General features: G+C 45.7%; 1 protein-coding gene across 1 annotated transcript in view; it reads right to left on the reverse strand.

The window, feature by feature from the left end:
• thsd7ab (thrombospondin, type I, domain containing 7Ab) overlaps nucleotides 1-26546 on the reverse strand; it is a 129771-nt gene that overhangs the window by 41147 nt on the left and 62078 nt on the right. The window contains exons 11-23 of the mRNA XM_068323725.1: nucleotides 26116-26251; nucleotides 25289-25392; nucleotides 22346-22540; nucleotides 21316-21582; nucleotides 16864-17042; nucleotides 16579-16584; nucleotides 16280-16413; nucleotides 15519-15672; nucleotides 13813-13954; nucleotides 11820-11935; nucleotides 11438-11555; nucleotides 8891-9036; nucleotides 6851-7025 (exon numbers count right to left, since the gene is read on the reverse strand). Coding sequence (XP_068179826.1) covers nucleotides 6851-7025; nucleotides 8891-9036; nucleotides 11438-11555; nucleotides 11820-11935; nucleotides 13813-13954; nucleotides 15519-15672; nucleotides 16280-16413; nucleotides 16579-16584; nucleotides 16864-17042; nucleotides 21316-21582; nucleotides 22346-22540; nucleotides 25289-25392; nucleotides 26116-26251 — 1872 coding nt within the window. The remainder of the gene's footprint in view (nucleotides 1-6850; nucleotides 7026-8890; nucleotides 9037-11437; nucleotides 11556-11819; nucleotides 11936-13812; nucleotides 13955-15518; nucleotides 15673-16279; nucleotides 16414-16578; nucleotides 16585-16863; nucleotides 17043-21315; nucleotides 21583-22345; nucleotides 22541-25288; nucleotides 25393-26115; nucleotides 26252-26546) is intronic.

Here is a 26546-nt window from a genome sequence, read left to right on the forward strand (position 1 = left end):
ATTTAGTTTGGACAAAGTTGTTGGGAAGCTGATCCAGTTCCGCCTCAGGCGCGAGAGAAACATCTGACTTCACCCGCGAGGACGGAAAAGTTTTCTAGGTTTAGGTGCACCAACTCATGTTTTATCATTTCAACAAAGAAATTGAATTTTTTTTTTTTTTTTAGCAATTTGGATACAAAAATTTGCGGAATACATAAATAAAATTTCCGTAAAAATGTACAAAATACAAAACCAAAGCTGCTGAAAAGAAGGAAAATGTAAAAAGTAAATACTAACAGAAAGGTAGAGAGAGGTTTTAGTCGGAGACAACAACACATTTCATCTAAATAAAACAGGCAGGAATGAAAGCATGCCTCCGTCCCTCTGGCATCTCTTCACGTTTACCTGTCCAATGAGGGATTTTTAAAATAACTGCCTGTTGACCTGTGTAAAATTGCTCGCCATGGCCTCCAGCCTTATCACAAATCTCTTAATTTCCTGTAAGCCAGTTTGCGCCGCATCAGATTCTTTGGGCTTCAGGTCGACTCCTGCAGAGTTTAACATTTTTACCATCGGGGTTTTTTTTTACCTGAGGCTTCATGCTGGGATGGAAATGTAGATCTGCCGAATTACATCTGAATTAATTCTGCACTAATCGAGCTTTAAAGAACCGTTTACATCTGCAGGTTTGGGATCCAGATCTTAGCTTTGTCAGGACTGAAGCAAGTCTTCGATGTATAGATATAAGAGATCTTTTCACGCATCACCGGTGGAGATGACGCTTTAAAGATCTCATCAGGCAGAAGGGGGGGGCATCACACGGGTCAAGGGTGGCTGTGCCATTTGCCAGAATTCCCAATCTGTTCCCGGTCGGACCGGACCGGCCCCTCCTCCAGCCGCACCTGATGGAGCGCCGTCTGGGTCCTGATTGCCGTTTGATGGGGGGGTGGGGGGGTTGGACAGACGTCTTATCTAGGTCAGCATTTCTCAGCGTTTTCCATCTCAGGGACCGACTCGCATTTGATGTTTTTTCTTTTTTTTTTTCTGCATAGTGGAAAGACGCCCCTCGCTCTTAGAACATAACATCAATTCTAACTGTGGCTCTTTTTTAAATGAGGCGCCAGTTGAAAAGAGGGTAACATCTTTTCCTCGTTTCCAGAGAGATTGAATGATGAACGATCAATTATGAGCCGAAATAGACACAGAGCTCTTTTTTTTGGAAATGAACTCAACGTTTTTTATTTTGTCTTTTGGCAGGAGCAAGTAGCAATAATTCTGCCTTCAGGGACCCACTGACACCGAGAATAACAGATTTATATTTAAGCTGCACTGCGTGAAAAACACTCCTCTCATCAGGCTGAATCACAAATGAGAGTTCCTCTTCCCGTCTCACTGATGGCGCCCTATTTTCCCGACAGGAAGCGGTAACGACCTGACGGAGTCCGGCCGCCGCCGCCGTCGCTCCGTGCAGACACATCAAACCCAAACGCTGTCACGTCTCCGTCACAAACTCGCCCACCCCCCAGCCTTGAAGTGGTAATCCCAATCCTAATTTTAAAGACTGATTCTAAATTAAACATCTGGCTACAGCTAGAAAATGTAGCGCCGTCTGCTCCTGATCTTCTTCATTAATCCAGATTTAAATCTCGTTCTCGGCTGTTTCTTCATTATTCTTTGCGTTTCTATTGATATTTATATTTCATATATGTACGTTTGTCATCTGTTAGCTGTTGGCTGTTTTTAAATGGGATTTAAATCTGGATTCTTAACACACACACTTATATTTCATGGTTATTTCTGCCTGTGAGTGTTTTTTTTTCTTCTTCCTCCATTTCAATCTTTACGGAAGATTTTTATCACGACAAATAATTTTTTTCACGCGAGGTTGCAGAATGCGATTGAAATAAATGTTTTAGATGTCTTCTGTTTATTCACGTTGACGTTAATATTTGAGTTTTAATTTAACATGATTATAAGACGTGTCTGTAGCAGTTACGGCTAACGTGGTGACATTAGCTAGTAAAGCTACCGACGAACTATTTATTTTATTATTTTTGGTAATTAAAACGTTTATGAACCCTCCCCACACTGATATTAAACCACCTTATATCTGTACATTAATCTCTCGCATATTCGCACTTCAAGAGGCACGGCTTCACCACGTCGCAAATTTTTAGTATATAGTCATGTGATACCGCACTTGCATGCTATTGGCTGACAGCATCCGGAAGTGCACTGCGGTCCGAGACTCATTACTACAGGAACAGTCGCTAACAGGAACTAAACAGGTTGAATTTAGACTGATTACGGTTTCTGCGTGTGTTTACGTTACGTTTAGGAGCTCTTAGTGCGAGACGTTAAAGCGCCGGTGATGAAGACGTAACAGACGTGTCAATCCCGGTCATATTAATCAGCGGTGCAGAGCCGGACGCCTTTCCTGCGTGATGGATTTGGACGCCGTCGACCAGGAAGGACAGCGGCCTCCTGAGCGTGAAGAGTGATGGAGGCGGCGTTCACGCGTGAAGGCGAGCGTGAAGGACGCCTGACAGCCGACCGGAGGTAAAGTCTGATACCTCGGCGTTAACGTCGTCTACGAAGACAACAGTAATGTCTGCTGTGTGACTTCATAACGCATTAAAGTCACCCCTCGCTAATGACACCTAATAATACGTCCCGATGCAGCGTAGAGACAGGATTACACTCTAATTACCAACAACGGTGAACAATAAAAGGAAACAAACAGAATTATCTCCAACGACAGCGACTTCTCACGTCACTCCGACGGACGCCAGATTTTTAAAAAGTACTTAAAAGCCCCACACGCGGTTCAGAGCGACGGCCTGTGGTTCACCTGGTTTACGAAGTGAAGAAGTGGAATCCATCCCACAAACATCAGAGACTCTGGAGGCTTCACAGCGTTTGAAACTAGCCTTAAGCTTCGGCTAAAATCAACACAAACGCGTCGCCACCAGTGATTGTTTTGTACTTATTGTCTTTACTACAGGCTGCTGGTTCTGTTTATGAACTCACGCTGATGGACTTTTATATTTTGTGCTGTTTTATGGAGTGTTTTTACAGCTTTTTGGTTGTTTTGAGCTACAGATGTAAATTAGCCGAAAGCTAACTCTGGTGCAATTACTTTTAACTGTGTACTGTTTCTGTAAAAATACACAATAGACAAAAAAAGAGAATAAGCAAAAAAAAAACCCCAAAAAACCAAATAAAAGTTTTCGTGTGTGAATGGGTGAACGCTGGCTCATGGAAATGTATCCGTTAATTAGTTCAAAGGATTCAACTCAGTCTTGTGCTTCTTGTTAGAGCGCCCCCTGGAGGTTGTTAGCCCGTAAACATCTAAAGATTAGTCGCGTTGTTGTTTAATAAAATCTAGTTTATAATTTGTTAATGCAATCCATAAAATACTCATAACTCAAGATAAGTTGCATCTACAATAAGAGTTTTGTGTGCTTGTAGAAAAAAAGTGATAAACGGGACCAAATTGTAATCGATTAAAATAAAGCATCATAGACGTGCTTTTGTTTATTAAGGTTTTTACTGTAACGCTGACGGTTCGCTGGACCCAAACCGCCAGATGTGTTGTTAACCTGACGCGATAAACCAATCAAGGACTCACAGCAATTACATTAAACTATGCATCTGTGTAATGTATAATAGACGGCTTTATGTTTTACGTGGATGTGCATCGTGTAAATCACAACAGATGTCCGGCTCAGCGTACAGACGGCGCTCAGGTAGAATCCCTCGCCGAGATTTTAAAAAAAGAAGAAGCCATCCTGTACGGGTCGTCGTGCGCCGACAGGTTGGAGGGTTTGTTACCCGCTGGGGCGAGCCATGCTGAAAATGTGTGCACACATGGCTCGCTAACAAGGGACGGGTGGAGGCGTCAGGCAGACGACACGCCGCGTGGCGCGCCTCACCTGCTCAACAAGCGTGCAGGTGTAAATAACAACACAGCGACAAGTTTGGACTTTGTTTGCAAAAGCAGAGCGTCAAACGCCTCAACGCTGCTTCTGTGTTGACGTTAGCTCATTTAGCCAGGCTGCTAGCGACAAGTAAACCCTCAAAACGCACAACTTGGGTTTTGACTGGAGTGTTTCAGGTAGGAGACAGTCTGGGGCCAGAACCAGCAGGCTGAAGGGCAGTTTCTTTCACCAGGCGGTCAGGAGGCTCAACTCCCTCCCTGTTCTGCCCCCTGCCATAGCCTTGAACTCTATCCTCACTCTGCCCTCCTCCCAGCACCTGACTACCTATCTCTCTGTCCCCCCACCAACTCAGGGACTGCGCAAACGTCACTTCCCCTACACTTCGTGCTGTGCAGCACAGGCAGTACAGCAGACGCTGTACTGTCTGTTGTACTGCCTGTGTTGTACTGCCTGTGCTGTACTGCCTGTGTTTTACTGCCTGTGTTGTACTGCCTGTGTTGTACTGCCTGTGTTGTACTGCCTGTGTTGTACTGCCTGTGTTGTACTGCCTGTGTTGTACTGCCTGTGTTGTACTGCCTGTGTTTTACTGCCTGTGTTGTACTGCCTGTGCTGTACTGCCTGTGTTTTACTGCCTGTGTTGTACTGCCTGTGTTGTACTGCCTGTGTTGTACTGCCTGTGTTGTACTGCCTGTGTTGTACTGCCTGTGTTGTACTGCCTGTGTTGTACTGCCTGTGTTGTACTGCCTGTGTTGTACTGCCTGTGTTGTACTGCCTGTGTTCTACTGCCTGTGTTGTACTGCCTGTGTTGTACTGCCTGTGTTCTGGCACAAAAACGATGGATTTTGAGACAAAGGAGCAGCTCCTGGTAGCTAACATGGCTACGCTAACTGTGCTGGAGATCAGTTTAGCATTAATTTTTATCCGTACAATCTGGTCAAACCAACTGGGAGATGACAGAAACTAAAACTTATTTTATTTAGAACAATTATGTTTCCCCGACGTCTTCATCATTCCGCTGCAGAAGATCTGTTGTCTTCTTCACGCCGCTTTAGCCGCCGTCTGTTAGCGAGCTACGGCTGATAAAAAACGCTAATTGAAGCTGTCATTTCTTCAGCGGTATTGATGGTCACAGCTCGCGATGAGTGTTTGCTCGTTTCTCATCAATTTATTCCTTTTTTATTCCATCTATTCTTTAATATATGTTTATTATCATGAGCGCTTTTCTTATTTACGACCTTTCTGCTATATTTAAACCGTTCCGATGGTCCATTATGCTGCATAAACGGCCCCGCGGTGTATATAGATCTCCACCTTGTTTCACACGAGTCAAGACTTTATTGAACAATGAAAACTCTCCTTCAATCTGCTCTCCTCTGAATCTCTCCATTCATATGTGAGGTGAATAAATGCATCAAATCTTCAGCCGTTTACAGGCGTAGTTATTCCGCCAGGCTGTGGCTACGCTCGCTATCTCGTCTTTTTTTTTTTTTTTTGGAAGCCCTCGGGGCTTTTTGTTATCTCGCCCACACAGATTATCGATTGCGCTGCTTTTTCTTTTCTGTTATCTCGCAGATATGACTTTATACATGTGTGTGCGTGTTTTAATGGCTTCTATGTGTCGTCAACGTACAATCTGATTTAAACTGAACGAAGGGGGTCGTCGCTTAAATACGCCCGAATAAGTAGGTGGTCTCAATCGTTGGTGTCGTGCAAAATTGTGGGTAATTAAACGACTACCTGGAGGTGAATCTCTCACTGGGAGGTAAAACCAATTAATTGCTATCTTAACTGGGGACAGACCTCGAGTAAACTGGGTAAAAACGGCAAACTGGAAGCAAACAAGAGACTGAAACTTTCCTGCAGAGTCTTCCGACCTTGGCAGAGGAGAGCAGAGGGCTCAGAGTCGCTACAGGCACTTAAAAAAGCACCTAGCCGTAAATTTAACGCTCCTATAAAACGGCACAGTTATACAAAGCATCTGCCATAACATAATGTAGTCCATTTATGCTGCCTTCAGGCGAGTGCCTACCTCTGATTTTAGAGGTCATGATAGATACAGAGAGCCATCGGTTAGAAATAATAAAATCTTCCCTGTAACTAAAGTATTTTACGGCGGCTCTGATATTGTTCAAACCGCACACAAGTTTCCATCGTGTTGCAAACGCATCGACGAATGTGTCTGAGCTGAGATCAGTGCTGCTAATATAGAAAATAATACGAGGTCATTTCAATTAAAGCTCAGTTTAGAGTTGATGCTCGGATGCTAACGGCTAAACTGGACGTCTGAATGTCTTTGGTGAATCCAACAAAATCAAATATGACGTGTATTAAACTGTTTTATCCTAAATCTAATAATAAAGGTGAATCCAGTTTGTATCAACTTTATTAGCATTGCCTCGTAACGTCACAGGAAGAAAACAGACCGGTAGCGACTGACCCACGGACCGGCACCGGTCCACGCCCCGGGGGTTGGGGACCACTGTTCTATGGATATAAAAAAAATTGAAACGACAAGTCTTCAATCAGCTTCTTTTGTCCTAGACCACATGTGTCAAACTCAAGGCCCGGGGGCCAAACGTGGCCCTCCACATCATTTTATGTGGCCCGCGAGAGCAACAACAAACATATTTTTTCTCTGTAACTGTAATGTTGGTAACTTGAATAAGTGATGAATTCAAAATTATTTAACATTAAGCAGTAGTTATTTATTTTACATTACACTGAGTTACATTTAGTTACATTTATTAGTTACAAAAGAGCTAGACACCCCTGATTTAGACAAAAAGAGTCTCCAGATTTCTGGGAACGGTCAGAATCTCCAACAACAACGGCATCGACCCAAAAAACGAACCTTCTATACCAACGTATTTCTGAAACCCACTGCCTGAAGGGTCGATGCGGCCATCCCGTCTCGCTGGCGGCGTGGTTACCTGGACAGGGCAGCGTACACGCCTCCTTCAGCCTGATCTGCTTGTCTCCATCGACCGCCACCTCCAGGCTGTTGCAGAGCTCCTCGTCCACCAGGCTGGCCTCGCCGTCGCTGGAGCCGTCCGACACGAAGCAGGACAGGTTCCTGTAGCGCGTGCCGTGTCCGCACACCACACTCTGACAGCACAGGGACACCACAGAAGAAGAAGGAGGAGGAGAAGGACGCGTTACCGCAGCCGGAGAGACCTTAATAATTTACAGCGACGGCTGGAGGTTTTGTCCTTCAGCAACTTTAACTGATAACTCAAAGTCAGACTGAGGCGGCAAATAGAGCCGCGATGCTACGATAACAGGAAGTGGAACTACAGCCACAAACAGAAAACTATTCTCATCAGAGGATGAAAGTTTGACAGCATTAGTGTCACACTGGGAAATAAAAAAATGTGGGAAAAAAAAGTGGAAGTTACACGAGAAAACAGGAATCACATCGTCTGTAAAGTCATAATTTTGGGTTACGTATCAGAAGAGAGACGGAGCGTCTTCCCCCCGTGACGTGTGAACACATAAAGACAGATTGAATGTTGGGTCACATCCACACCAAATTACATTCAGAATCCAGTTTGTTCTGGAGAAGAACCGGAAAACTGGAGGACATCACTTCCTTGTTGTTAAAACCAATGAGGTAACAGCTGATAACGTGATAAATGTGCCTGTTTGTGACACGTAATAAGCTGATAATGTAATAATTTATTACTAATCCTAACCCTAACCCCTAATCCTAACTGTTAACCCCTTAACCTAACCTCAACCCTAACCATAACCCTAACTCTAACCCTAAACCCTAACCACTAACCATAACTGTAACCCTAATCATTACTCTAGTAGCCAAAAGGTGTTGCGTTATTGATTCAGAACTTTTATTATGTTATCGGCCTGTTGGATTTCAAAAAAAGGGTAAATGTATTACGTTATCAGCTGTTACATTATTGGCTTCTTCCGGTGTTCATACTGTGGTGTCTTATTTTTAACCGGAACCACAGCCGTCCTTTAACGGTGAAGAGAGGTTCAGGTTACCGTATTTATCACCATCGTCCGGTCGAGCCCATCATGGAGGACGAGACGCCGACAGCAGGACGCCGCCGCCGCTCCTCACAGACGCCGAGATTTAAAGCGTGTTTTTAATTCATGAAGCTCTGAACAGACGGCAGCGTTACATATTTAAACAAATATGTAATTAAAATCCGCACAAAGAGGCCCGTTGTCTCGACGCGTTTTAATTTAGTTAATCAGCGACAACAAACATCTCATTGTGTTCTAATGCCTTAAAAGGCCGTTCTGTCATCATACTGACTTCCTGAAGTCGTGTTTGGACTATTTTTTGTCTTTAACACAAATCTGATAAATGCTGTGAGCAAATTAAGTTACTATGGAAACACATTACGGGCAAATTAATGCTTTGAACGTTGATGGTTTTGTTTACTTTTAGTACTTCTGATTAAAAATGATGCTGCTTGAAATATTCATGAAGTAAAACCCGTCTTCATACGGTTGTTGTCGTCGTTAGCGAATGGATAGAAGACGATTATTAATCATTGTCAAAGTGGAAATCTTCAAACATATAGGAGCTGCAGAAACGTTAATGAATTCCAATGCATTATGGGTAACGGCTGAACCTGGATTGGAGGAGGCCAGTTGGCCCTAAATGAGCGACATAAACCATCTAAATGAAGGATAGGAGGTGACAGGACTCCCTGTCCACCCATTAAACTCCGCCCACATTTTGCTAACCTATCGCCTTCGCGAAGGAATTAGCTTACAGTGATGAGTCAGCATTAAAAGCCGTCAGATAGATGCCCGAGCTGATTTTGATGAGGCGTTCATCAATATTCCAAACTCCATTACGTTTCGCTAACGCTGAGATTTTGCTCTGAAAAAAATCCACTTTTTGGCTCCGACGCCGGGATCTCATCGATCCGAGCCGACGCCCGCCAGCGCGGCGTTTCTCCAGCTGACGGGGGTCGAGGTGATCGTTAATGACGTACCTCCACCCGACACTCCGACCAGGCGCTGTACTGCCAGCGGTAGCAGGGTCGCACCGGGCAGGGCTTCCACTGCTCCTGCTGGGCGGGGCAGGGCCGGCCGTCGCCCTGAGACGCCTGGACCACCGACCGCCGCCTCCACATCTTACCTGGAGAAAGAAAACATCCATCAAAACAGGAAAGAACATCTTCATCCCCCCGATCTAGACGTAAATTTACTCGTAGCAGCTAAACACGGGTACGGCGCACTGCTACACACACGTGTGCGACCGCAGTTTGTCTTATTGATCATTAGTGGGAGAAGCAGAGATCAATGAACCACATGATCGATCGGAGAGCTCAGCTACAGAAAAGTTATTTGATTCCTAATAAAGTGGCCACGGGAGAAAATTAGTTTAAGGTAGCGACGCTAACCGTCCATCGGTTGATCGATGAGCGCTAAAGCGAGAATCATTGTGCGTTTTTGATGATTTCAACAAAGATTTTCTGAATCCGTAGAGGTTTGGATAAAGTAGTGCAAAGCGACACGCTGCTCGACCTGTTTTAAATGTTCCACACGCGTGTTTTGAGTCCGTTTCATTCACCAGAACCCTTCATTACGGCTGAATAGCCCAAAACGCTGCTCTGCCCTCCAGATTGCTTCTCGGGCCACTCGACTAAAACGTCTTTTTCTTCCAAATCAATCCAACACAATAACCGCCGCTAACACCTCAGAAACTACCCAAGTGCGGCATTGATGCCGCGTATTAGCGAGTAATGTCACCGCCCCACCCCCGACGCGCTCGGTGTTTAAATCTCCGTTCTGTTTACCTGTTTACAAACACCCACTCTCCAATCGGCAAATTTATTTTCTTTACACGTCCCACTTTCATTTTCTCATCGCTCTTTGCCTCCAAACCGCTCACCTCAACCTACGACACCTCTCACCAGATAAAACACCAATCACAACAACCCACACACGCACAAGCGGGTCTTCTACTCCACCGACACGCATCCGACAAAAGCCCTCTCCCGCTCTTTTAGCCTTTTCTTAAACTTTTATCGTATTCCTCGTGATTCAGCAACCGACGCCGTGCAGCATCTTCTTCAAAGCCTTCCCCAACGCCCCGAGGAGACGCGCATGTAATGGTGCACAATCGATTGTGTGAACTACCGGAACAAGAAACCGGCGAACGCCGGCTGGCCGTTTGGGGGTAGGGGGACTTCAGCAGAGAATTTGTCTGTGTCTGTTTGGTTTTTCTTGGTTAAATGCCTCGTGGAGGAGCAGGAAGTGTGCGATACAACTTTTTCTTTTATTATCCAATTAAGTTTTGCTGACCGCACTTTGGTGCAAAAATCGCAAACACAAAACTGTCGATGCGAGGTTCTTTTACAAACGCTGCTACCGCCTGTGAGAATGTGTCCAGACTTGTGTTTTACTTCCCTTCTTTACACTCATGCATGTTCACGTATATAACCTCAACAACAACCACCTCAGAGAAAGAACGCCTTCATCCAAGCTAACAGCATCAAATAATCCTAAAGAGGAAATAGCATTTTTCTAATATGATGACATAGCAACAGATGCAGACAAACAACACTTTCAAAAATTACTTTCACTTTGTGTCACCAGTCTGCAATTAAGGCGTCACCTTGGGTGAGACGGCGTCATTTCGTCACCATATCGACGACACCCTGGTATTATCATTAGCATGCAAAGCGTGTGTCGCTACGTGGAGAAGTATGAGTCAAGCTGTGCAATCTTGTGCTGCTCAGCGTGAGTCTGTAGCGACTGGAGCAGCTGCAGCTTCGTGAGGGTTTGAGAGGCTAATGCCATTTCAGAGTGTTTACCATCAACACCGCCGAGCTCCGCCCACAAACATCCAGCATCGTTTACAGGTAAACGACAGCTAACTGTGTTTATCTGTTCCAGGACACGCGGCGAGAGGTAAAAAATGATGTCTTGTCTCCAGGCTAAACGGAAGACTAATATTTTTAGATAATATTTGTTTTTAAGTAGACAAACAACTAAATTCTGATATTAAACCACCTTCTATCTGTATTACCTTTCCCCACTTTTGTATTTTAGTAAATTGTTTCTTTAATACACTTCCTGATGCTGTCAGCCAATAGCATGCGCGTACGCTATCATGTAACTACCTACTAAAAATCTGCGATGTAGTGAAGCTGTACATCCGTGAATAAGCGAGGGATTGCTGTGATCGAGAACTGACGTAACTCCAAAAGACGGAAGTCGATGTTTACCTTCATAAATCTCTTAAAGGAGAGCTTTAATGAAGGTGCGTTGGATTATTTGTTTGTCATGAGTTCCTTTTGCCGGATAATTTAATACGAGTCCGTCTAATTATTGAGAAACGTAACATCAGTTCACATCAGTGTGAGGTCGTACTTCACTGATGATGAAGAGTGTGGCGAAGGTGTCTTGTTAGTAAAGGTCACATATTTCTGAGTCTTGTCAGTTCTAGATAATAACACCAACTAAATGTCATCAACAACAGTTTTAATTAGAGCGGTGATGACGGGCCACGTGTCCAGATCGCTGTATCTTACCATCCAATCCGCAGGTCTGCGAACACTCCGACCAGGACGACCAATCGGAGAGCTGACAGTTGACGGGACACTCGACCACGCAGGAGATCACCATCTGCCACTTCTTCTCCAGGTTCAGCTGACGGAATGCAAAGCCAAGTCATTCCTGGTGTGATCATCACGACCGTTCGGGAAAAACCGTCGAAGTCGACCACTCAATTAGTCACGACTTGACATCTCAGAACTATAATTCCCAGAATGTGTATTTCATGTTGCTTTGGGACTAATATGGTCTGGAAGGCCACGGTCATGTGACGTGATGGAGCCATAAAGGTTCTGCCCTCCTGTGACGCACGAAGAACCGGTCTGTTTGAATCACAACAGGAAGTACGAAAAGTCTCACCTCTTTGCAGAATTTGATGTCCACCGATTTGCCGTCGCTTCGAACGCAGTCGAGCATCCGGGTCTTGATGCCGCCCCCGCACACGGCGTTGGGACTCAGCTGACACGTGCTCCAGTCTGAGGGGAAGCAGAGCGGCGCTCGTCACACCGGGTCGGTACCAACAAACAGGAAGTAGCCAAGGAGTTAGGAAACTGGACGACTGGAAACTCAACGCCACGACGGCAGAAATATTAGATTTAACAAAGTCTCTCTTTCTAGTAAGATTGACTCGTTTATTTATGAAGGTAAATAATGTCTGGGGGGTCGGGTGAGGGGGGTAGGTGTAACATTACTGTGACAGACCCATTTGAATAATTACACACTTTAATTTCCAGGTGGTTTCTCTAATCAGATCTGAGAATTATGGAAAGTCCGTGTGTGTGTGTGTGTGTGTGTGTGTGTGTGTGTGTGTGTGTGTGTGTGTGTGTGTGTGTGTGTGATAAGGGTTTGAGGTAACACGCTGCCTTTCTAACAGCTGAACGGTCATGTGACTCATTGCATTTCAACACACACACACACACACACACACACACACACACACACACACACACACACACACACACACACACACACACACACACACACACACACACACACACACACACACACACACGATATATTTCAAAAAACAAATCTCACTTGTTTTCTTAAGCATGGGAATGAGCTGTTTCCATGGAAACGCAAAAAATGTAAACATTCCTAAACAGTAGAATCCACATCACAGGTGATTTGTTGCAGGTTTATGGAGTCAGTTTAACGTCCAGGCAAACGTTCAACAATAAAAAAAAAAAGCTCAAATTGAATATTTTCCCCCCAAAAAAGGACGAAAATAAAATAAAAATCCACCACGAGGCAGAGCATCGAACATATGTTTGATGCGTCGAGGGATTTTAGAGTTACACCCCAGATAAAGAAAATGTTTACGCACAGATGGGTGGAGGAAGAGGAGGAATTAAAACAAGTCATTTATGAGGGCAGAAAATAGTCCCTCTTATCTATTCAGTCGATCAAGAATCAATTCTGCATTCGCCTCCGAGCGTCCAATCAGGAGATAAGTGAATCGTCAAGGTCTAATTTCTGTTGTGTTATCAACACTAGTTCATGTGTGTGTGTGTGTGTGTGTGTGTGTGTGTGTGTGTGTGTGTGTGTGTGTGTGTGTGTAAGTGGGGTTTCAAGGTTGAAGAGCTCGGTTGAACTGGCAACCGTTAGAGAAAACGACGTGGTTCTGACCGAATCAGATTCTGGTTAAAAAACCAGAATTTACAGGCAAGCATCAAAGTTTTTTCTTTTTTTCCTAAAAGCGAGTCGAGAGATTGAAAAAAACTGTCCTGTGAAGCGCTGAGACGTTTCATTCCAGACTTTAAAACCACAATACAAACGCTGTTTTTTTTAAAAAACACTGCAACAACAGGGAGTCGGAGGTATCAGTCACCAAGTGTGCCATCCGCCGACGAAGATGAGCGGGTTCTTTATTTTATTTTATTTTTTTTACTCTCAGCGAACTCGTTTGCAAACACAACTCAGGGAACGGTGTCTGCTTTGAGACACTCTGGGGACCGGATGGAAGGAGATCGCAGCGAGAAAAGAGCGACAGGAAGAAAACCAGCGCGACTGGGAAGGAAGGAGCAGCTTGGGATGGTCTCAGCATCAACAAAGAAACAAAAAAAAGAGTGTTTTACCCCATAATAGTCTCTGCTCGTATGTTATGTACATACGACGCCACTGTGAACCCAGGATGGCGGGAAAAGTGGGGCATCGTCGATATAGACAACAATAAATGAAGTAAATAGCGATGAAAAGAGTTGCTTTTGGTTTTTTGGTCCTGAATTATACAGAACTACCGAAGGATCGTGGCTCCGCCCCTTTATCCATGTCTGTTCCGGAGTTTAACTTTAGTTTTTGCTTCGTTCTTCCATCAGAATGAAGCAAAAAAAACAACTGGCGCTGCCGTTACCTGTGATGTTGTAGAAATAGTTGAAGCAGTTGAGGTTCAGGCTGCAGGGCTCGCTGTCCGTCGTGTCGGGGCACTGCCTCCCCACGCTGGGCGACCGGAGGGTGTACGCCGTCCGAACGCGGCTCTTGGTTGTGGTGCACGGCTGGAAAAAAACACCAAGCATGTATATTTATATACAGGTTGTCCTCAATTTATGGACATTCAGAGATACAGGACATCTGACGATTGTCCTGCAGTTCCCCTTTCTGCCACAACCCCCGTGGGGGCAGCACCACTTCGTTCACTGTCGTTGTTGATGATCTTAAAAACTGGTGGAGAGTTCCTTCAAGTGTTTTATTCTTCTTCTCTTCAAGGATTAAATTATCAGGATTAAAGTTTTACCGTAAACTGATCTGGATTAAACTGATCGAGTGATGCTTAGCGGTAGATACGTATGTATTTTAACATGATCACACGTTTTTATTCTGATTCGCTGTACAGTAACATGATATTTGGAGATTTTAATGGTTTTCTAGTGATTTTTAGAGTCCAGTATTTGGACAGAGGAAATGACATTAACTTAATTTTTATTATAACGTATATTTTGTTGAAAAATGACGTATTTTCAGAACGACTGAACTCTAAACTGACCTGAGCCTGTATTTTATTTTATTCTGTGTTGTTTTAACATCCTGTAATTATTTCTGGTCAGTCTGAGAGAATATTACTTTAGTATTTATAGTAGTAATTACATTATTTTAGTAGAGTAGTAATGACATTACTTCAGTAATATAGAGTAGTAATTACATTTAAATGACCTAAAATGGTGATTATAGATTGAAATTGAATAAATAACAACTTCCGAACAATTCTAGTTAAGAACAACCTCTAGGAACCGGTTGTGTTCGTATGTTGAGGACTACCTGCATATTCATATTTCTAGTTAAATGATCCGTCTGTACTTCTACTAAAGACTCTCTCCTGCCGTTCCCAACATGTGGATGTTTTGTTCCCATCAGCAGGTATTCAGGTTCTACACGGTCGGTGAGGAATGGACGGCCTTTTGAGTAACTCCATCACCGGCGCCATGAATTAAACATGAGGCGGAACTCGCCACAGGCTTCAATTCCAGACTGAGATTGGGGGGGGTCAGTGCTTCTTGCTCTTCAGTGGAGGATGGAGAGTGATGAGAAGCGGCTGGGGAGTCGCTGTAAGAACAGCAGATGAAACCAGACCAGTCTGAACGGGAAGTTCACAGGTCGGCGTCTCTGGACCAATGGGATTATTTTCTCGTGTTCCACTTCTACAAATCGACGTCTATCTAAAAACTCATTATTTGCTCTTTCTGCCGTAAACTGAGGGGATATTTTTAGCCGCTTTGGCGTCTGCCAATACGTCCCATCTGACGAGGAAGGGCCCGAGCGTACGCGTCGGATATTGTAAATTTAGAAGCCTTCTCCTTATCATAAATCATCTTCCTCCCTTGCTGAATCCACAGTGAGTACAGAGCAATATAGATGATGTAGAAGCTATTCTTCTCCTTCATCCCAGCTCATATTTCTCTTTTATTCCTCCCAGGCGTACAAAAACTAAACCTCCAACGGTGACGCCGCGTAGCTACACTTTCTCTTCCGCGCGCCTCAGAGAGAATACTTCACCATACTTCGTTGTGATGAATCTCAGCGGGCTTCATGGAACCCTGACGTTTGATGGGATGCGGTTCTCACCAGGCTGCAGCGGCTCCAGGGGCCCCAGTCGTTCAGAACGCAGTCCTCGGGGCAGGGAAGCCGGCTCTCCCGGGCTCCCAGGGGCATCTCCTCGGGGTCGCACAGGTAGTCCTCGACGGACTCGGACGGGCCGTCGATGGTGTTCAGCATGCACCTGCGGGATCGGTGGAGAAACAGCGGGTTGGACCGTCGTTTCGGGGCAGCGTCGGAGTTGTAATCAGAGAGTAGAAGAAGAACCGCGTTGCCTGGTCGTTGTCTATTCAGCGTAAATATTTTACGTTTTCTACCCGAGTCTGGGGCCCCTCAGCGCCTCATAAAAACCAACGTTATTTTGATGAAAGTTCTCAGCTGCCTTGTGAGAACATTAGGGTCTAATCACTATGATGGTGCACGAGCTGCATAAACGCTGACCCAGCATAAAAAGACATCAGACTTCATCAACACAAGGGTTATGGATGCAGATATTTGCTGCACCAACTACACCCCTGAGTCTTATTATTTGTGTGTTACTGTAGTGCTTTATAATGATAGTATTATTATAATGTGTGTTTTGATGGATTGTTAGTTTGTGCACCTCTAAGTCTCGTAGAGTCTAATTACACTTTATGTCAGGAAGGAAGTCCGTCTGAAGAAGGTTAAACATGCTTGAATCCAACGGGTTCTTCTCTGCTCCGCGTCCAAAATCCATCAAACAAAGTCCGTTTAGGGATCAATGGACCAATTGATCACCATTTATCGTTCAGAAACTTCCTGTGTCTCACCTGACTTTCCTGGTCTGGACGCCTTCACCGCAGTTCTCCTTCAGGTCCACGTTGCTGACCTTCCAGACGCTCCACGGCTCGGCGACCCAAACGTACTGGTTGCAGTCGCTCTGACACGGCACCACCTCGTACACCTGACCACACCACCACACCGTCAGGGTCTGGATTACCCTCAACTAACAGTAGAATATTGGCTCCGCCTCGGCTGACCGAGGTTCAACTCGTCTACATAAATAGAACTCCCAACCCGACCCCTGACACCCAACATGTGTCGCTACATGAGGGGAAGCTGTTCTCACCTGAGCCTGGAGCGGCGAGTCGTATCCGTCAGGCGTCGGGGGCGGATTAAAAAGGAGACACAGGAATTAATGAGCGTGAGCAGAATGTATGAGGAGAGCCTCTGGAGGCCAGTACCTGTGTGAACCTGGCAAATACAGAAGTGTACACCCTGTGCCAGGAGCATGGCGTCCATTTTTAGCACACTTAGCTTTTTTAGCAGGAAGTGGTTCAGCAAAAATGAGGGAAGACTCTAAACGATTGTTCATTATCAACCAGTGGATGAGTCTAACGTCTGCAATCGGTACCTGGTTGATGTGGTCCAGTTTGGGACACGGCCGTCCGCCATTGTAGGGTTTCTCTCGCAGCCACTTGGAGCGAACTTTGACCCCGCTGCCGCAGGACTTGCTGCAGCGCGACCAGTTGGACCATTCGCTGAGTTTGCAGTCCGACGGGCAGGGGATGATGCAGGCCTCCTCGATGTAGCCTGAAGGACGGGCAGAAGAAGAAGGAGGAGGAGGAGATGAGACGGGTCGATAAATGACGGGTCTGCAGCTTTTAAGGGGATAACTGGAAGAGAGAATGATGACTTTGCTGCGTTTTCAGGACAATAAAAGATAAAAGAAGGGAACTTTTTAATTTCTGAGAAACTGAACCTCTTCAACATTGGTACATCAAAAATACCGAAGAGTCTGGGGTGTTTGAACTCGGCGGGTCAGTCCTGTTTTAAAGGTATTCAAGACGATGAATATAAAAGAAAACAACCGGATGTTGAACTCCAGCTGTGATGACTCAATGACTCGGCCGGCTTTACCTCTGATTGTCTCGGCTCGGCCAATCAGAGGTGGTAGAATTCAAATCTCGCTGCAGGTTGAACCTCCACCTCTTGGAATCTGAAACGGGGGCCGCGGTTTCCCAGCAGTCGCTTCCCAACTCGGCTGCAGCGCATAATGAAGCTCTGCAGAATTTAATTGGCCTATTTTTAACGCATTTTGAGAGAACTTGCTCGGTTTGAAGTGCGACACACACACACACTGAACATACACACACACACACACACACAGACGAACAGACGTGTACATTTCTCACTATGACATGCTTCAGCTTCGTGTCGGCCGTCAGAAATACGCACAAACTCCATCGATTCATTATGTTCTGCTGGATGAACCACATTTAGTGATCGAATTGAAATAATAATGAATAAATCTCACTCTTGGGTGTCATCTTGTCTTTTCTTTCCTCGCCCCCCACCCCCCTTCAGAGATGGTGGATGGATGCCTTTAATACAGCTTTAAATTTGACTCGACTCAACAGGACCTGATCTCACGCCACAGGCCCAAAAAACGAGTAATAAGATTCCTGCTGACCAATTTCATTACATGAAATCAGAAATCAATAATAATTGAATAATAATTCGTAAAAAGTCTGTCTTTAGAGCTCGGCGCCGACTGAACACACTCCTCTGACCTCCTTACACTCCGTCGCCCCCGAGGCCAGATCGGCGTCTTTACACCGACACCCTGCCGACTCCGACACGGCCTCTGAGGGCTGACGAGGCCAAGCCTTCACGACCTCTGACCTCCCTCTGCGGTCTTTCCCGCACATTCAATTCCGGTAAGTCGCTGTGAGTTCCCAAACGATGCATCACCTCGGCCCCGGTTCGCCCAGAGTTCAACCGATGTACCGCTGCCAGATGCAACGCCGAGCACTCTGGGAAGGCTTTGGGTCGCGTCCAGGTAGGAGATCGCCGCCATTACCTTGAGAAGTGGGTTTGGAAGCTGGCAGCGACTCGCCGCCGTCTGACGCTGCCAACAGAACATCTTCGCTTAATTTCACCGCCCAACCAACCTTGAACCCCCGATGGAGATTGGAATATACGTTTAAAGAACATCTCCGTTGTTCTGTACGCCACACGCGTTTTATGTTTAGCATAAAAGAAGTGAAGGACGAAAGAACTGAGGATGAAGTGAAGCAGAAACGGAGGAAGAAGACTCGGCGTCTTCCTCCAGGTTTACTCCACAGTCGCTCCCGAAACGCTCCGATGAACCCACATCGCCGCCTGACTTCTGACCCCCGTCACACCTCCTGCATCCTCCAAGAGGCGACGGGGGGCAGTCTAATACCTGGGTGTTCTGGAGTGTATCCACAGGATGGATGAGAACCCAGATGAGGCGCGTTGGTGCACATCAACACATTTTGCAAACGCGCCTCGTTGCGTTTCCGACAAAATCGCTTCGTCGCTCGGAGTTCGTCGGTCTCCTCAGCGAGAGACTTGCCCTGGAGCTTCACCCCTCACGGCTTCCTGAGGGGAATGCATTTGCTCCTCCTTCACCTCATTCGGCTCAGATGAGGTCAACGCCCCGCGGCAGCTATCGGCTAACGTCACGTCGGAGGTAAAGGTCAACGCAGCATCTTCTAGACATAAACTCCACTATAGGGGTGCAGACACAGTTGGGTTGGGCTTTAAAAAGTGTTATAACCCAACCCCTACACCGACTCTACCCCATTCTAAACATAACTACCCCAGTTGGATGGTTACTACTCAGATTTAGCCACAAAGACCTGATTCCTATCCCTCTGTTCAATCCTAACCCCTCGCTTCTCCACCTTCTGTTCCGGTTCTGATAATTACCACAGATATCTCCACAACACTCAGGACCTCCCACTCCCACAGCAGTTTGGCAGCACATTTCATTCCTGCGGGAAATGGGATCAGATTCCTGGTTTGTTCAGGCGCCCCCTTGAAAACACAAACGCATTCTAGTCGTGTAAAATCTTTACAGATCTGACCTCATTTCACAGGACGGAACAAGAGAAGACAACACAAACCGCATTTTAAAAAAACACGTTTATGTCCAGATAAACTACTGAGTGAAATACGACGATTGAATTACGTATTCGTTTGTTAATAATTTAGATATTCCTATCAATTTTTAACCTTTTTTTTCATGAATATTTGCAGCGATATATAGTGGGATTCGTTTTTTTGGAGTCTGCCTTTGAAAACATTCCATTTGGAGGGTTAGATGACCACCGCCCCTCCATCGCCTGGAGAAACACCCTACCCTACATGGAAGCACATAAACCAGGGGGATGGGGGGTGCGAGTCTCCAACGCCTCCATCTCAGTCTTGATTGTATTGAACATGACAACACACTAATTAGATCTTCTTGTGGCTGCAATCATCGCTGGGAACTAATGGAATCAGTAATTTGTCGGTCGGATGTTTCTCACTTCTCGTGTTGCTGATTATTCGTCTTCCTGCAGTCGGGATCGACTCGGTTGGAAATATGTAGGATGTAGGAAATATTCTGTCATGATGGGTGGTAGAGAAATCCAACCCATGATATTCCCTCCTCATGGACGGATGAGAAGCGCCACAGATACTGGATCAAGACAGATCCTTTTGTTTCTGTTGATGTCGGCGAACTTTGCCTGAACGCCATCTAAGCCGAGGGCGTCCTATCAGCCGGAAGGATCAGGCCGCCGCCCCCTTCCTCTAGATTTACAGCGACGATGATGAGCTGGAGGAGCAGAATAGGAGGAAGATGAAGGGAGTGACACGAGGGAATGAAGGGGAGAAATTTAATGACCTCTCTGAGAGTCACTTGTCCCAACAGCGAGACCCCCGAATGGCTTTTTTTGGTTCCGGTTTCTTCATTTTAAGCTTGAAGTTGCACAAATACAAAAAAACCCCATGTATGACAAAAACACACAACCCCGTCCTGACGCCGAGCTCTTGTCACACCCACACCCAGATTAAGTGACGCACATCTGAATGCGTGAGTCACAGACGGAGGCTAAAGCCACGCTTATAACAGTGATGTATTCATTTCAAAGTCGCCCCGCATTCCATTTCACAGCAATTTCACAACGAGTTCATGAGCCCAGATTTCTCTGCTTGAAGTATTTCGGATCTGAGATAAGACCTTACGACAAGGAGACAAATGGTTCTGACAGGAGTGTTCCAGAAAAAGGAAAACCTAATGTGAAAGTCGGTATTCAAAGACGAGCTGCGCGCCTCCGCCAGCGAGGAAGCATTTGTTTTAGATGAATATTTAAAAGGAGCATAAAGTTATTGCTGCATCTGCAGCGATCTGATGCATCTGGCAGAGAGTAATCACCCCAACGCGCTGTCAAAGGTGTTCCTGGGACTATTTGTTCAGGAAAAATAGCTCCAAGGATGATGTGAGGGTGAGCATAGCATCTCTGGGGGGTGTCAGAGGGTGTGGCCACGCTGGTCAGAACAGACACCCCTCTGACAAGGGACCACACGTTAAAACAACAGCAGCCAAGTGTCCACCATTCCACAACAGTACAGGAGGACCCCGAGATACGAGCTGCTCGACATGCCAGTGTTTTGAGATACAAGAAGTCACTCTGTCGATATGTTTGTTCACAGGTAAGGTCTACATGTCTATTGGTTGATAGAAATGTGTTTTTTTTAGGGGGTTTGGGGCTTTTTTTACAAGGCTGGAATGCATCAAAATGATTTTAAATGGCTAACTATTGCTTGACTTACGAGTTCAGTCACAGAACAGAATAAACTCGTATCTCGAGGTTCGACTGTACGTATGTTTTGGTGTTAGCCGGAGTACAACCCAACAAACAGGTTCTTTGAGACCAGAATCAGAGTTCATACACAAACAGCTTCCAGCCGGCACACATTTGCGACCCGTTGACCCTACCCTGGTGTCCTGCTGATTGGCCGCCGCCGGCCATCGCTCTAAACACGGCGTGTACGACTGTACTCAACTCACCGTGACTGTTGCAGCGAGACGTCTCCACCAGCCTGTTGTCCTGGTCGTAGCACACCATGGCCTGGTAGCGGTAGCCCTGCCCACACTCTTTGATGTCCCCCTGGACCTTCATCCCCAGGACGGTCTCCGCCCTACCGCCCTCCGGCAGGATGCAGTCCGACCAGTTCCCCACCGGCTGGGCATTGTACTTGTCACAAGGGCAGTACTGGGTCTCGCTCAGAGGGTACATTTGCGTGTTCTTGCACTTGTCTTTCTTCTTGCTCCGCCCTACAGGACGCAAAGGGACATGGATGAACAGACGCGGTCTTCTTCCATGGGGTGTCCTGAGACTATCAATGGACCAGGGTGGGATTCAAACAGCAACTCTTGATGACAGATGATGCCAGTAAAATAGTTTCAAGCAGGGGTAAAAGTAACAGATGTTTGTTTTACCCTCAGATACTTCGAGCATCGTTAATCACGGATCACCGTGCAGAAAACTTTTACTTCTGGTAGTCCATCATTGTTTGTTTGTGTGCATACAAATATAGAGACGTTAACTTTCTACATAGCTTTACCTGATAGCTTTGGTGCTTTATAATGATCTGAACGTAGAAACTTAGGAATTATTCTTTTATCCAATATCATCAAACGTTTTACGTTGATGCTAACTTTTATCAAGTCTGAAGTTTACGTATCGCATGAACTCTCAGTCAAAGGATTTCAGCGGGACATAAAAGTTTGCCTCCTTCCACCGTCTTGAAGTGGTGCCTTAACGCATTGCACCATCCTTGCGATTGAGCTTTATGACCACGACTCCCTGGAGATTCTCCCAAGGATAACAAAAGCTGAGAAGATACTTCAGTTTAGCTCCCCGGAGGAGCATTTAGCAGGCGAGACGTACACCGATAGATTTATGACCCTGCGCTTTGCTTGACTCTGCGTGTCTTGGAGCATCGCCCACCAACATTACCTCAGCAGCACTTAAACTGCAATGCTAATGGGTTTGTCACAACAGTGCATTGTTTGCACTGAGGCGCTCTGTTCCCACCTATCAATGCCCTCTTTCTGGTCCGGACCCCCACGCAGTCAGCTGTGCAGGACGAGAACTTGGACCAGTTGGTCAGCTGGCAGTCGTCCTGGCAGGGAAGCTGACATGGCTGGGTGATGGAAGGCATGGCCTTGGCGAATTTCAGGCACTCGCCAATGTCGGCTTGCGTCCCGTCCATCTGGCGACAGGACACAGCTGGAAGAATCAGAGGGAGGGGGGGCCAAGGCTTCATTAGAACGTATATAGGCCAAAAAGGCTTTGTTAGAATGTATAGAGTCCAGGAAGGCTTCAGGACACTTCTAATTTGCAAGTCCAACACTACCCCCCCACCCCACCCCCAACATAAAACCACTTTTTAATTTATAATTGATTGTTATAATTTGTTGTAGAAGTGCCAGCTTTACATAAAACTCAGCTCCACCCTGATCCAGTCCAAACGCTAGGCTAACAAAGGCTAAGCTAAGACAAGCTAAACAGTCCTTTTTAATGTTTAACAGATAATAGTTCAATCCCATTTCTTTTAGTAATTTTGCACTGTGGTATATCAACTTCAATAATTATCAAGCTTCCAGAAATTCAAACGATGCCACTCAGAGTTGTTTTCATTGGCTGGATGCAGATAGAACATTAGACAACCATTTCTATACGCTGAACAGTTCCTACTAGTAATAATAATATCTACAGCGATAACCCCCGACATTTAACTCTCACTGATGAACAAAATAATTTGATTATTAGAATTAAAGAGGCCAGGCTAAGAATTACTGGAAACTGATTTCATCTCAGCTCTCATGGGACTAAATGACAATCACAACCAGAGCACACACACACACACACACACACACACACACACACACACACACACACACGTTTCCACCTTAATTGGTTTGAAGCCCTCGATTATGTTGCGTTGCATCATCCCCGTTCTTTGCTCTTTCAATAAAAGGATATTACTTGCGTTGCCGCAATATTTCATTTTCCTGTGATGCAGGCGTTCTGCAGGGCTGTACCTTCACAGAGAAATCAATCTCTAAGCACATTTTGCAGAACCCTGGGGGCACTGCTGGGTCAGGTCTTATCTAGCGTGTGCGTGTGTGTGTGTGTGTGTGTGTGTGTGTGTGTGTGTGTGTGTGTGTGTGTGTGTGAAGCAGTACATGCGTAAAGTTGTTCTGTGAGTTTAATAGTGATCCTGCAGTGTTTTCCCCCCTCAGAGGTGAACCTCCATCCAGGTAAACAACACCACACTTTTCCTGCACCAAAAGCCTTTCGGGCGCCACCGAAGCCGAATTATTAGAAAATCAATGTGGAGAGCATCAAAACTAACTGGGTTTTTCCCAGACCTAATGGCTGCAGGAAGCCCCCAGTAGACTCCTTTAGTGAGTTTTATCATTAAGCTTTTAGGTTGTTTATTATCTGAAAACCTTTGGCTCTCAGATGTGGTAATAGTAATCGAGTCGGGCCGGCGTAAACATTTTCAAAGGGGTTTGCTATCAGGCCAGGGAAGGGGGAACGACACCCCAACACAATCCATCTGGGCTTTTCTCACGACACCCATTTTAATTGAACTTTTCTGCTTCTGAAGTTTCCCATCAAAACAATCAATTAACTTTTTTTTTTTTTTGCCGAGTTGAGAACAGGTAGCGGTAGCTTCCAGGTCACATTGGAAGTTCTAAAATGTTTTAAATAAAAGCCCTGTTAGGAATGAGGGGAAAAAAAGGGATTGTTTGCACTGTTTGGACAACTCCTAAATCTGAGGAGGCAGCGCCCTGCAGCACACAGCTAATATGCTATCCTGGGACTGCTGCTAACTAGCCCCATGCCACCAACACCTGTCAAACACATGATTAGCATGAAATCAAACTGGTTTCAATTCAGGCAAGTCAAACCAAAAACCTACCTAGCCCTCTATGCTTCAAAATCAACCATTATTTTTAATGTGAAACAACTTTTTTTTTGGGGGGGGGGGGATTTTGTCATCAGTCTTCTGCAAACTTACAGAAAACTCTGAGCAACATGACGCTGTCAGCAACGAGGGAAGACAGCGAGTCTGATTCGGTTTGAATCAGTGGGAAAATAAAAAGAAATCTATGTGGAGGTGTCCGGGCTGTGAAATAAAGTGCAGTCGGTTCTGGACATCAGGTGTCAAGAAGTATCAAATCAGCAAAGAACTGAATCTGGAGTGGAGCGGCGAGTGAGTCTAAAGAGAACTATAAAGCATTTTCATGAATAAATTGATTCTTCCATCCATTATTGTAAGCTAGCGAAGAAGAAACAGAAATATAAGCACTAATAATGGCCTTCTATAGGAGCTGGAACATAATGAAATTGATCATTCTGCGTGACCCCCTGAAATTGGATTTTTATGAAAGCCTCCCAGGACTACATGGTATATCCATCCTCTATGAAAAGGTGGGAGGAAATATGCTTTTACAGAGAGACAGCCGCGACTCCTTTAAAGTACTTGTCGCTAATGCGTGAAGGCCGTATGGGCGGGACGGCGGGTCGCTCCATTCTACATGCGAGGAGCGACGTTTCGTCCTAAATTTCAAACACGAGGTATGAGATGAAATTTGCATGACAAGAGCTTCCGGTGAAGATATACCACCGGGAAACAAACTGTCAAAGTCTTGATAGTCTCAAGAGGCTCTTGGGGAGATGTGAACACATTTTATTCCCCCCAAAACCTGAGGAAAAACAAAAATAATAACAAGACAAGAAGGAAATGAAGTCTCCCGGTGATGTTTTTAAGGAGTGTCAGCTTCAAATTGCGTCTTGACGATTTAATGCGTGCCTGAAGCAAACCGGCCTTCTCTCTAAGTCTTGACACGTCCGTCCGCTTCCTGGTCGTGGACGGGCTGCAAATGCACCGCGATGAGCGCCAATTTAATTTATAGTGATTCGGAACGGTCTGGCCAAGATGCAGAGATTAGGTTTCTCTGGTACCTCTGGTTTGAAGGCCGGGTCCACAGGTCTCCTGAGCGCTGGCGCTTCTCTGTCTGAGGAACCAGGGGACCAGCTGACACTTCCTCCACTTGTGAGTCTTCCACCTGGAATAAATCACGGCCGTGAAGACATTAATATACTAGCCTTTGAAAAATGCTATTTCTCAGACCGGTATCGTAGTTGTTATCACTGACTAAATAAATCAAACTCCAAGGCTGAAGAGTCAAACACTGTGATTAGGAGAGGAATCCAATTCTGGGAGATCTTAACTTCCGTGGCCTCATGTGGAACGATGGACGGATTAGAGACAGTGGTGAGGACAGCCATGATGGACGGATTAGAGACAGTGGTGAGGACAGCCATGATGGACGGATTAGAGACAGTGGTGAGGACAGCCATGATGGACGGATTAGAGACAGTGGTGAGGACAGCCCTGATGGACAGATTAGAGACAGTGGTGAGGACAGCCATGATGGACGGATTAGAGACAGTGGTGAAGACAGCCATGATGGACGGATTAGAGACAGTGGTGAAGACAGCCATGATGGACGGATTAGAGACAGTGGTGAGGACAGCCATGATGGACGGATTAGAGACAGTGGTGAGGACAGCCATGATGGACGGATTAGAGACAGTGGTGAGGACAGACTCTAAGAGTCCAATGGTCCGACTTTTGAGGATATCATGGTGCGACTTTAAAAACATAATCCGTGAAGCTAGAGGCAAAACATTGAGGTGATCTCCCCTTAATATTTATTCAACCTGAGTGTATTTTTCCTCCTTGATGCGGGCACTAATTAAAGTTGCTCCTGAATTGGATATCTTACCTGAACCCTGGGCAGATCTGGGGCCCCTCGCAGTCCTTCTCCTCCTCCAGCACCTCCGGACACTCCAGGCCTCCGTTGGACGGCAACTGGATGATAAGACGTTTCCTTGATTGCTTTCTCTTCACGGTGTTACCGGCTGAGACGGAGACCATCATGGGGTTAAAGTAGGAAACGTCTGCATGGGAAAATGCTGAGGAACAGGATGATAAGCTAAGCGGCTCGGCTAACAGCCCTTGAAGAACAGGCTTAGAGAACACTATCGCCAAATGTAATGGGACAGTTGTCATTAAAAAAAAACCCAAAACATGCACGTCTGATTATTTTGCTGACAAAGTTGATGAAGAAAAATCTCATTAGGCTCTGGAACCGACTGGGATTGAACTGATAGTATTTACTAGCGAGATGACCTTGTTGGTTCATTAAGAGGAAAC

The sequence above is a fragment of the Antennarius striatus genome, chromosome 9 (genome assembly GCF_040054535.1).
Source record: "Antennarius striatus isolate MH-2024 chromosome 9, ASM4005453v1, whole genome shotgun sequence".
NCBI classification, from domain to species: domain Eukaryota; kingdom Metazoa; phylum Chordata; class Actinopteri; order Lophiiformes; family Antennariidae; genus Antennarius; species Antennarius striatus.